The sequence below is a fragment of the Ambystoma mexicanum genome, chromosome 8 (genome assembly GCF_040938575.1).
Source record: "Ambystoma mexicanum isolate Mex_15411 chromosome 8, UKY_AmexF1_1, whole genome shotgun sequence".
Classification (NCBI taxonomy): Eukaryota; Metazoa; Chordata; class Amphibia; order Caudata; family Ambystomatidae; genus Ambystoma; species Ambystoma mexicanum.
The window spans coordinates 1,423,815,529-1,423,827,895 of record NC_090929.1 but is presented as its reverse complement, the minus strand read 5'-3'; the positions used below and the strand labels follow the sequence as shown (position 1 = coordinate 1,423,827,895).

General features: G+C 42.1%; 1 protein-coding gene across 3 annotated transcripts in view; it reads right to left on the bottom strand.

Moving 5' to 3' along the window:
- The window catches only part of AVPI1 (arginine vasopressin induced 1), a 272,407-nt gene that overhangs the window by 134,049 nt on the left and 125,991 nt on the right, over positions 1 to 12,367 (bottom strand). For all 3 annotated transcript variants that reach the window (XM_069611562.1, XM_069611561.1, XM_069611563.1), the window contains one exon: positions 8,749 to 9,115. In XM_069611562.1, coding sequence (XP_069467663.1) covers positions 8,749 to 9,115 — 367 coding nt within the window. The remainder of the gene's footprint in view (positions 1 to 8,748; positions 9,116 to 12,367) is intronic.

Here is a 12,367-nt window from a genome sequence, read left to right as displayed (position 1 = left end):
GTTGCCTAACCCAGCACAATCTCTAGTAAACCTGCTCCCTAACCTTGCAGTAGGAGAAATGAGCACAAATCCATCTAACCCTTCAGTGGGTAGGGTTGCATTTGATATCCCTCAGATATTTTCGTGTGCCAGCACACCCCTTTCACCGCCGCTTATGGCGGTTCATTCGCTAAGACCTCCAGCATCCTGAGTGAGGGGGACAAAGTCAGGGTTTCAACTCTGCCTCCCAGAAAAACTCATGCCTCTATCGCCAACACTGCACGACATGCAGACAAAGCCTTACCTGTATCATCAATCATGAGGACAGACCTAACTGGGAGACATGGGCAAGTTGTGTTGAATCTATACATGATACTGCATTACAAAATCAAGCACATTAGCCAGAGGCTGACTGGTGTGTTGGATCCAAATATGTAAAGATTATAGAAACTAATCCTAATATTACTAGTCCATTTTTAAAATTGCACATGGCTACTGGAGCGGGTACATCTAATACCTGATCTGTCTGTTATTACATCGTAGGTCTTTGAAAGACTGGAATTAACCGCATTAAACAGTTCAGTTATTTGGGTTTTGCCACCTTTGTATCTCCTGTTGTGGTAGGGTGAATTTGTAAAAAACTTTTATGAGCTGGGATTTGAAGTGCTAGTCTTCAGGTCTGCCAATTATTCGTTAAGAACTCAAGGCCTTTATCAACCAACTGATCACAATTTACAGGTCAAGGGTGTGGCTTATTCAAATAGAAACTGCCACAACCGTGCCAATAGGTATAGGAGTCAAATGGCACAACCTAGGTTGATAGGCAACTAGAGTAGCGTTCTCAATCAGCATAATTGACACAAACCGCAAAAAAGAAATTAGTATTTTGTTCTTTCGTGGAATTCACATGGAAATCATTCCTTCATTAGTGATAGAAGGGGTTTGGAGAAGTAAATGAATGCACACCTTTTACTCCTCCAGGAAACTTGGGTATTACTCCATTCAGTATGGATGGCTACTCACTTAGCCTGTCTGCGCCGCTGTTGGCTGGTTGCCCTAAAGGAATTTATGTATTGGTGCAAAAAGTGAGAATTCTCTGTCTCCATTGGTGGGCTTTCGAGAACACATGAACTTCCTGGACGCCTTTTTACACAGATTTCTATTGGGATCAGGGGGCTTTCTGGTAGCCACACTTTACGGTCCCTTGGGGGGTGGTATGACGGTGGAACTGATGGAAGTAACTCTCTATTTCAATTTGGCAAGCCTGTGACTGAAATCTTGTGGGATTGGAGATCGTTGCTGATTTTGGTATGGCAAAAGCACCCTTGATATTTGGTGACTCATCCTGGTGCTAGGAATTGCAGAACACGACGTAACCCTGTGATGTGTTGCCGAGAAAAATAAATGCACAGTTAAAGCTAGAACTCTATAAACAGTGGATGCGCAATCATTATTTGCAAGATACATCAGCCAGATGGAGCTATATGAATCTCTTAATTAAAACTCATGATTCCAAACATTTTTGGTATTTTCTATCACAGAGATAGTTCTGCTACTATTCAAGTATGTGACATCTTGCAAGATTATGGGGATCCCATATAAAAGAACGATTCTGGGACTCTAAGATAGAAAAACTGAAAGAGCCATCAGTACCTATGATTGGCTCTTCAGTTTGGCGCTGTATTAGGAAGGCAGATATTGTTGGCCTTATTAAAAAGGCCATAGCTTCTTAAGCCTCTGGACCGGATGGCCCATGTAACAGTGTCATTAAGAAGGTCTACGATTCTTGGGCGGCATTGTTCAAAGAACAGTTTCTGCACTTCTGTGAACAAGCCTCCATTCCTCCCTCTTGGAAGTAATCTATATGGGTACCCAACTAAAGGAGGGGCCCTGAACACTGGCCGACAATTATTGCTCATTTTCGATGCTAGATTGCGGTGCAAAACTCTTTGCTAACCTCTTGTTAATTATGGTGACAGAATGGGCCACTGCCAAGGGACTACTGCACCATCATCAGACAGGCTTTAGAAAGGGATATGGCACCATTCACAACATTTGGGCACTTTTAACAAGTATTGCGGATACCTAAGCATACCAATGACCCAGTATTTATGTTTTGTGGACTACAGCTCTGCATTTGATACCGTTATTCACATTAAACTGTGGGAGAAACTGACATTTTGGGGTATTCATCACTCTTATATTTTATAAAATGATGCCAGGGGGGAGTGTATTCTCAGCCTTGTAATACTAATATTGGATTCCAAAAGGGCTGCGTCCTCGACCTCTGCTTTTTAATGTATGGGTCGCTGATTTTATTCAGGTTTTGGAGACTGTAAATAATTATTCTCCCCACTATGGAAAAGTAGATATTTCCTGCTTAACATACGCTGATGATACTGTCATTTTAGATAAAACTCCAGTGGGATTGCAACGATCGCAGAATGCTTTATATGATTATGCTCAACTTAATGGCCTACAGGTTAACTTGGCAAAAACTAAAATCATGACCATTATGGAAAAAAGCTCACCGATCTATGACCTTCCAACAGGTGAACAAACTAGCATTTATAAGTATTTGGGGGATCTGTATAAAGACCTCGCCATCATACGTCCATTACGCCAAAACTATATCTACTAAGGCTTGGCTCAAATGGCTCGTCTTAAGAAAAGTGATTGAAAATTATGGCGGGAATTCAGCCGAAACAAAGATAAAAGCATACCGAACTTCCATTGTACCGTGTCCTCTATGCATTAGAAACTTTGCCTGAAAAGGCGGTAGCATGGTTGATTAAACTGGAAGCTAGCATTCTTCGGACTTTGCTTTCTCTTCCTAGATCAGTCCCAGTAGAGGCAATTAGGCTGGAACTTGGTCTCTAGTCATTGACCTCCCTTTGGAAAGAGGCTGTTAGTAGATTGTGGGTTAAGATTAAAAATGTTCCTCTTGTCCCTGATACTTTATTATCTCATATAATAGAACATTCAAGGATATTGACACGTAGATCATGGAATAAAGATATGGAAAAATTAGTAAAGGCACATTGCTTAGCCATTGGGTTGCCATGTGATTGTGACTCTGATGTTCCTTTTTTTTAATAAGGAAACTGTTGATGAAAACCAAAGTGTATGACAGAATACAGTCTCTTGCTCACTTAGCCACATTGCGTAAGTACATCATCTATTCCCAACAGTGTATGTTCACAGATGTACCTCATAGTGATCTGGTAAATATTCGGCTACCTGCTTTGATTCATTTTATAATTTATGTACGTTTTGAAATTTTACCCGTTTTTTCAATACTAGGGCATCCCTAGTGACATGCACCTGTGCCGTTTATGTAGGGAACAGGTGGAAATCTGTAGACATCCTTACTCAATGCTCAGCTCTTGGCCACTTATACCTGAAACGGTAGAACAAATTTGAACTGCTTGGCCCAGATCAGTTTTGGTCCATGCTATGTGGCGCAGAATCTTTGGTGGCGACATCTGTGGCATATTAGATTTGGCAGAGGGTAAAATTCAAGTTTGATGAAAGCACAATCTGAGGCTTTAATGTACCTTATTACCTATATTTGAACTAAGGGTATCAATTTAGTTAAGAAAGATGAAATAACTGGACAAGTTTGTTATAGCACAGGGCTTAAACCACCCATTGTCTGAGTCATTTATGGTCCTTTTATACTGATATCCATAGCACACTTTTTAGAGTTTTGATTTTATATTTTTTTTCTTTTTACTTTGAAGATTTTAGAATCTGTAGATGGAGTAATCATGACTAAGATAAATGTATAAATATTGTGATTTTAAAGGCATATCACGCTGAAATGTATTGTTTCCCAAATGATTGATAAGTATGTGTCTATTATTTTTGTAGAGCATAGTGTAAAAGGTTGATTGCGCTCAACCATACGACCTTAATAATAAAATGTTTTAAAAAACAGTATTCAATTCCTTCAAATATGTACTAACTTGGTTGGTGTTCAGTTGCCTATAATTCAGGGTTTCAATGTTTAAAGGTTAGCTTACTTTGCATCACTGCTGCCCAGAATTCAGCGTTTTAACTACCAATGCTTTGTTATTCCTCTAGGAGTACTGGTACTTACTTCGAAACAATGCAGCGTTTCAATGTCCAACTGGTTCACAATGCTACGTGCCATATCTTCTTGCTGTATTTCATGACTCGGAATGGATCTACAGTTTTCCCCTCCTCGTTTGAGAAAGGCTCTGCGTCAAGCGTGCCCCAAGCCTTGGACTCTGAACTAAGGTTTTGTTAACAGTTGGGTCTCTGGCAGCAGGTTTGGGCAATCAGCTTTCTGCAGCTACTTCTCCAGCCTGTACGTTGCTACCAAGCAGGCAGAGGTACGGGATGCGCAGTACAGGTTGAAGACCCCTCCAATGCAATTCTCCCAGCTTTGTAAATCCTAGATCTGCTTGATAAACAAGACAGAAAACAGACTCCGACCACACATCACAGCTGTCTTGCTCCAAGTAGAATCAAGTTTACCTACCTTTCCTCCCTTGCTTAAGGTTATGCACAGCATATGCACATCAAGGATTGGCTGACAGTTACCAAACCGGCATAAGGAGCTGAAATACATTATATTTCAACCCACTTAGTTAACAATTGACAAGCAAGAGGATCTGTGTGAAAGTATGGCAGGAGTTAGGAAGTCTCCCTCGCTTTTTATTAAAAAATGATTGTATTGTTCTAATAAATCTATAGACAGAACATGTTATGGAAGCATAGTGACAATAGGCGGGACGACCAAAGTGAAAGGGATAAAAAGGAGAACCAGAAGAAGACTAAAAATGTGTTATGTGGATATGGCGTACACCATCAAGTTCACAGTTGAAGTTATGAGGGATCAACAAAACAGCCAAAACACTGGATGATCAAGAGGGAAAAGTTATCTGGCTTTTCTAAATTAACAAGAGGTCATGCATAACAGTCAGGAAAATCTTTCCAGATGCCCATAAACATTCTGGTTAGCTTTGGATTTCTAATATATTTTCTCTAGCACGAGTAGGTTTACAATCTCTTGAATTTATTAAGGAACTGGCTGTTAATGGTCATCCAACCAAAGACACTTATGAATAATAAATGACCTCCACTTGAAGCAATTTCATATATTTTGGAGAATTGGTGTCTGAGTTTAAATCATAAATGAACCACAGACTCAATTCCTGTAGACAAGAATAAAAGAAAAAATGGTTCTCCAACCTTGCCCTGCAGGCCGATTTGATCCTGGTTCACCGAGACCAATCACGGCACTGCAGGGAAACATAATTTCCCTTCCGCGTCCCCTGTCCACCATCCTCCTATGCGGGGGACATCCTTCAAGCCCCATGATCGCCCCGGGCCCCCACTACTTACCCTGTGTTCTGCAGGGACATCCTCAGCCCACTCTCAGTCCAGTTGTCCCCTCCTCGCCACCCACCTTCCTTCCCCCAATAACACACACACCTAACACCAGTCCCTCTACTTAACTTCTGTGTCTGTCTTTCGCCACTTCTGCAATTTCGGCTGACTTGTTTGCAGCGAGCAAACTGGACGGATCATGTTGGGCAGTGACAGATTTCCGGTGAGTTTGCCACGAACCAATCAGCCGGAACGGAAAAAATGACTGAGACCATGGGTTGCACATTGTAATCCATTAACATTTCTTGTACAACAGCAAATATGCGAGACACTATTCTATAGCGACAAAGATGTTAATGGCTGAGCCTATTTACACGCAGAGAACGTCTGGATTGCAAATCACTGGAGGAATGTTATGTTAATAAGTTAAAAGACCCATTTACCCATTTCGATGGAGTAATTCCAAGTGTCACAGATGGGTGCAATCACGCTAAAAAAAGTGTAAAGTGAGTAATGTACAGAAAGACTCAAGATGCAACATTTCATTTGGAACAGCCATCTTTCATTTACTCAAACTGCTAAGAGACTTCCTTTATGAAAAGAGAACAAGGACAAGGATGGTTGTGGTTTACACTTCATAATAGTTTGTTGTGGAGGACATACCACAGAGGACGATTCCCAACATAGGGAACACTTCATACATAATACAGTGTGGGTGAAAGATTCGAGAATTATTTCTCAGCTATTAAAAGGTCTGCATGCAATTCTAGATTTCCATATGCCTGCCAACTGAAATCGTGGGAAAATGTATGTGCCAATTCAAAGCATTGATAAATGTATGCCAGCTGGGATGTTTGCAAAACAGATCTAAGCTTACTGTTTGGATGCTGCGACACAATTCCAAGAGGAGCGTTTTTCACAGCTTGCATGTTTAAATGTTTAGACCCTTGTTCTCTACTGACATTTTTAACCAGCACTTGGTCTGTTGAAGAACACGGTCGTAGTTCTTACACTATCGGGGGCAGTTATGCAGGGTCAAGGACCCCTCTCAACCTAGAGTAGCTAGCCTACCAATGCAATGCCAGAGCCAGATCTACCCCAGAGGTGCAGTGTGGGGAGTAGATGTGGGCCTGCATCCCAGGCTCAACAAATATGGGTAGAACCGTGTATGTACATTGGTGCCTTTTTCTCTGATCCACTGACTATCCGTCTCAGTCCTGGCCAGGTCACTTTCTAATCTTTTAGGTGGTTTCCCAGAGACATGACAATCAGAGTGACCTGGTAACTCGAACCGAGGACTGCAGCTACCAGCATGCACCAGACTTTCGCCTGGAATGAATTGTGTATCATGTGAAGCAGCATATTCCTTTGTATTTTTCCTGGACTACAAATACCACAAAACCTGGGTCCAAAGGACAAGACCCAGCCGAAATTAGAGGAAATAACTGGTTGCCTTAATGAAAAACAGACTATCCTTACCCATTCAGGAGCTGAATGGGAGACCCAATATCTACCCCACAAACTCCTGTCTGGTTACAGGGAAGTAGTGGGGTGTCGGAGCTGGAAGTAGCAATAGACTATACACACGAATAGGTGAAACCCACAAGTACTCCCCAATCGTTGTTTGAATTGTGATTTACCGAGTATTGGAAAGATCCAGAGGAGAAACTATACAGGAGACCACATGGTAGAATGGACGACAACAATGGAGAATGAAAACGGGGCAGGGCCAAAGGCTCTTGTGAAGACTTCCAGAGGAAATACCAGCCCACAAGGGGAGGCGATGGGGATATATCAGAAAGATTGTTCCAGGAGCGCTGCTGACTCAAATATGCAATGGGGGCTGCAAGAACCTTACAGTCAGGAAGGGGTGGGCTATAAAAAGCCAGCAGTCAGTTGGCAGTGAAAGGTGTTTGGGTGATGTTGGAGGACGAAGAGACCAGAAAGAAAGAGAGAGAAAGAAAGAGCAAGAGAGAATGAGCGAGCAAGAGAGAGGAAGAGAGAAGACAGAAAGAGCAAGGGTGATGTTGGAGGACGAAGAGACCAGAAAGAAAGAGAGAGAAAGAAAGAGCAAGAGAGAATGAGCGAGCAAGAGAGAGGAAGAGAGAAGACAGAAAGAGCAAGGGTGATGTTGGAGGACGAAGAGACCAGAAAGAAAGAGAGAGAAAGAAAGGGCAAGAGAGAATGAGCGAGCAAGAGAGAGGAAGAGAGAAGACAGAAAGAGCAAGGGTGATGTTGGAGGACGAAGAGACCAGAAAGAAAGAGAGAGAAAGAAAGAGCAAGAGAGAATGAGCGAGCAAGAGAGAGGAAGAGAGAAGACAGAAAGAGCGAGAGAAAGAAAGTATAATTTGAGAAAGAATGAGAAAGAAAAATGAGAATGAGAGAGGGTAAAAAAAGTGAAAGAAAGAAAGTGGGAAAGCGAGAGGCAAAGAAAGAGAGAGAGAGAGTGAGAGAGAGAGAGGTAAGATCGGTAGAGTTATGAGGGTGTGGAGATAAGAGGAGTGGGAAGGTAGACTAGGAGGAGGGGGAAAGTAGAGGTGGAGAGAGACAATGGCAGGAAGGAGGGTGAGGAGAGTAAAAGCAGGAGTAGTGAGGGGAGTAAGAAGATCAAGAGGATACACTCTGGGGGAGATGAGAATAGAGACAGGAGTAGGGGGAGCCACAATGAGAACAGTAGAGGGTGACAGGCAGGGGAACGAGAGAAGGGGGAGCTGGAGTTCAAATACAGAGGTAGAGCGTGGAAGAGGGAATAGAGGAAAGAGGGGGAGAGAGGGAACGGGTAGTGGGGAGAAAGGGAGGTGGAAGATAGAAAGAAAAGAAGAGGGAGGAAGGCAGAGAATGAATTAATAGGGCATTCATATCAAGAGGAGAGCGAGGTTAAAGACTGAAATACTCAACTGGAGAAAAAGCACATAGGAAGCCCCACAGGGAGTCAGAGATACGGCTACATTCCTTAGGCCCTGCTAAACTAGGGACAGCTGAGACAGGAGGGGTACCATGGCTGTAATTAACCTGTACTGTTCCAAAACTTCTGGGAGTAGGGAGCCTGGGCCAGGGAGTGGGAACCGCATTTAAATTTTGCAGGAAAACCATACAGGGACCACCTCTAGACCGGAGCACCAATTGCCTGTTCTTCTGTGGTATTTTGTGTAATACAAATTTACTTTGTCAAGTGATTTATTGGGAACCTTGTCCCACAACATTATATAAACTCCACTAGATGTTGCCCCTTGAGCTGCTTAAAGTAGTCACTCTACCAGAAGATGTTTTGGGAGCCTGTTGCTGGTGTGATTATACAAGGATGCAACTTGCCTGGTGTGCTGCAGAGGTTGTTCTTCAATGCTATACTGGTACTGTTTTAACATCCCATAACACTAGCCAGTTTAAGAACGAAAATAAAGTAGGCCTTACCAGAGCTGGCTAAATTGTTGAACTGAAAGGACCCCAACACTGTCACCATGGACTATGGGGGACTTTCGATGAAGCATTCGACTCCTTCTCTTCCTTTGTAAATGCCTCAGGGCTTCTGTAATGCGTCTGTCGCCTGCATACTCCCAGATGATGCGGGCACGGTCCTCTGCACTCTCGTCCCCATTGTTCTTGAAAAGATCCTGTATCTGAAGCAGCTCCATCCCCTTGAATATGTTGGGGGTGGCCTTCTTTCTTGCTCTGGGCTCTGGTGCCTGCCATGGAGGAGAAGGATCGCACACCACTGATGCTGGCGTGCCCATGAGATTTGAAGGCAATGGCGCAGACTGCTCTGTGGCAGGACAGAAACCTTCAGAAATGTAGAAAAACAACACTGTTATTTTAGTTATATTTATACCGCACACCACTGCCATTTGTATGGTCTCCAGGGTGCTCTGGCAGATCTGAAAGTAAGCGAGGGGCTGGTTTGTTAGCTGAAGGAAAGTACAGTGGCAGGAGAGGTAGTGTGCACAACTGCTTTTGCTATGGTGTTGGTAGTTTCAGTTCAGAAAAATGGGTCACTCTGTGTGGATTTGCTTCTAGGTGGTCTGGGTTGGTCTACATGCAAGGTATTTGCGTCCATATGGAAGGTCTTGTTTGCCCGTGGCTTAAGGATGTCATGTCCGCATTGAGTTTGCCAAGTTATTGGAGGAGGTGTGGAGCGCTGACGTTTGACAGTTAAGTGTGGTAGGTGTTGCGTGCGTGGCATAGTTGGTTTGCATGTGGTATGTTTGTAGAAGTATGGAGGGTTTTAGTATGCGTTAGTGGCGTAAAAAAGTGGGATTCTGCATGCTCCAACGCACATGCCACTTGCAGTGGTGATACAATGGGATACAGTTTCCGATAAATCGTCAGCAATCATCCTGGCATAATGAGGCAGGTGGCAGTAACAAGCTGCACTTTCTTTTTCATGTTTACCCTCACAGTCATAACGAGGCTATTCGAGTAGACTCTTGGTAAAAAACAGCACACATCAGCTTTTTAAAAAAAAAAACAAATCTACATTTTGAATGCCTGCAGCAGGTCAAATCATCTATTACATCAAACTATTGCATAGTAGTGGAAGCCATCTATCACAAATTAATAAATAACAGAATGAATAAAGAATAGTCTGTACTAGCATACACAGAACTGATGAAGCACAAACAAACTCCAACATGTATAAGGGTTAGCAAAAAGAAATGCTGAACTGGACATTTAACCAGCAGATAAAGACGGAAGAGAGTGATAAGCTGACAAGGAAGGGTAAAGGGAAAAATGGATAGGTAGCAGAAGAGAAATGGATCGGAAACCTGTATCAGATCAGAGAAAATGCATGGAACTATCTGACAACCAATCGTAACAAGCCTAAAATCTACTATACACTTCCAACGTATGTATGACACGTGGACCTTCATTGATGCATTCACACACCAAAGAGAAGATCCAAGAACTATAGCATTTTTAGTTTGGGCTATTCGGTGTTGTTTGCGACACCTATAAGCCGGAACTATTGCATTAGATTTCAGATAGGGAGAAATGGCATATTAGGAGGGACAAACAGCCTGTAGGAGGCGTTTGGTTATTTTCCCACCCATTGACTGCCCATGGCCATGCTAATCAATATGGCCATTCCCACCCAGTTCCTACTGCTCTCTGCCCAAAACACCTCCTCTTGGGAACTCTTTGAGCTCCCTTTAATCAAGCCTTATCAAACATTGTACTGAAGTGCCTGCCAGTGTTTTCTGAAAGTAGTCTGCTGAGAGTTAATGAATTAATTTGAGTTGTAAACCCACTACTGGTATAAAAAAAACAATGTAAATCAGGTCTGCCTTCAGTCACTCGAATTATAAGCTCTACGACTGCCCGTCACTGAAGTCCTGCTAAAAACAAGCATTGGCAAAGCCAACCGTTTTGGCTTGTGTATTAGGCATTTGCCAGGCACTATTAGATGGCCAGGTGCTCGTACCATTCTGCACCTGTTACCATCAATGGCCACTTAATAACACTATGGCTGTGTATGGCAAGTGCCGTTCTCAAGCCTACCAAGCTGTTAGCATTGCCAGAGCATGTTTAAACGAGCTGCCGATTTCAAGCAATGCAACTGGCCTGAAAGTAGCAGTATGACAAAAAAACAACAGGCGGGGAAAGCACACCCTATCTTATCTTTGTTCAATAAGCAGTTTATAGTGTTCCTTATTTTTCTAATCAACTGAACCTTATACTAATCCGTTTTTTCTGGGTGCAGGGGAGAAAAAAATGACTGGCATCAATAAGTAAACAAACATGTGAACAAAATGAAGTTCCTATTACCAAAAAGGAAATGATGCTTTAAATTTGACATTGAAGAACGGGTTGGCTTTGAGTTTAATTTCAGAATGAAGAATGATGTTGTCCTAAGAATGAAGAATTTTTAGAATTGAAGATTACTGTAACAGAAAAAAGTTGTTGCTCCTGATGAAGAGAGGCAAACTCTCTCGAAACGCGTAGAGCTCATTTGAAATTTTTCGTTTTGAAAATATTGGTTTTTGGTAGCTTTTTGAATTTGTTTGAATTCTTTTGAATGGCTTAAAATAGGTCTAAAGAAATTGCTTTGAGTGAATATAACTCAAAGAAATAATTATATTCTTTTGTAAAATATGTAATAATACTATTAGTAAAATAATAGAAAAATAAGTTTAAAACTCTTGACTGCAATCTTTGATTGAACTATACATCAAGTATTTGTTGACTCTGACTGGTTCTAAATAATTCTGAAAATATTGAGAGAACAAATAGTGGAAATTATCAAAAAAACTGAGATTTGTTTGGAAAGTTTTCTTTCCACTATTGAACGGTGTGCAGGGGACGGGAGTTCCTATTACCAAAAGGAACTTCATTTTGTTTAACTGAAAGTAGCAGTACACAGTGCTGTGTGTCTGGACCACTTTTCTTTGGACCAAATCAGTTTTTCATATCCTTACACCTCGGGTTCTTGAGGGAGACATCGACCTTTAGAGATTTTCCTGAGTCACTCAACCTACAGAACCACAGTCATTGAAACAGGTGACATCAACAAGTGTGTATTGAGAGCCAAGAGGAAAAAAAGTGCATACATTGGTGCTCTCCAATACCTGCTTGTATAAATTAGCACTAGATGAATGGCTAAGCAGCGGGCCTTTCCTTATATTGGAAACCCACAGGACATACTGTGCTTCAAGTCTACAAATCATCAGTTTTACTGTGATGTGAAAGTCAATTATCATAGTTCCCCATAAACAGAGACACACAACATCCTAACAAAATGCAACATAAAGTTTATTTTAAAGCTGCACTCCCACTGAGATTTAAAAAATATTGGCACCACGATCATCACAGAAAATGAGAAACACGGAAAATATAGAGTTCTGGGGTTCCTTTTCCTATGGGACAACACATTTAGAACAATAATAGATGTGTGTTAAGGGTAAAACCAGAGTTCTGAGTCCCGTGAGCAGCACAAGGCCACCATTTTCCCCCACTGGGAAGCAGTTAAGTTCTCCCCTGCACCCCACTTCAATTTCCTCCTCCTCTACCCACTCCACTTACTTGGAGCTGCCTGGCC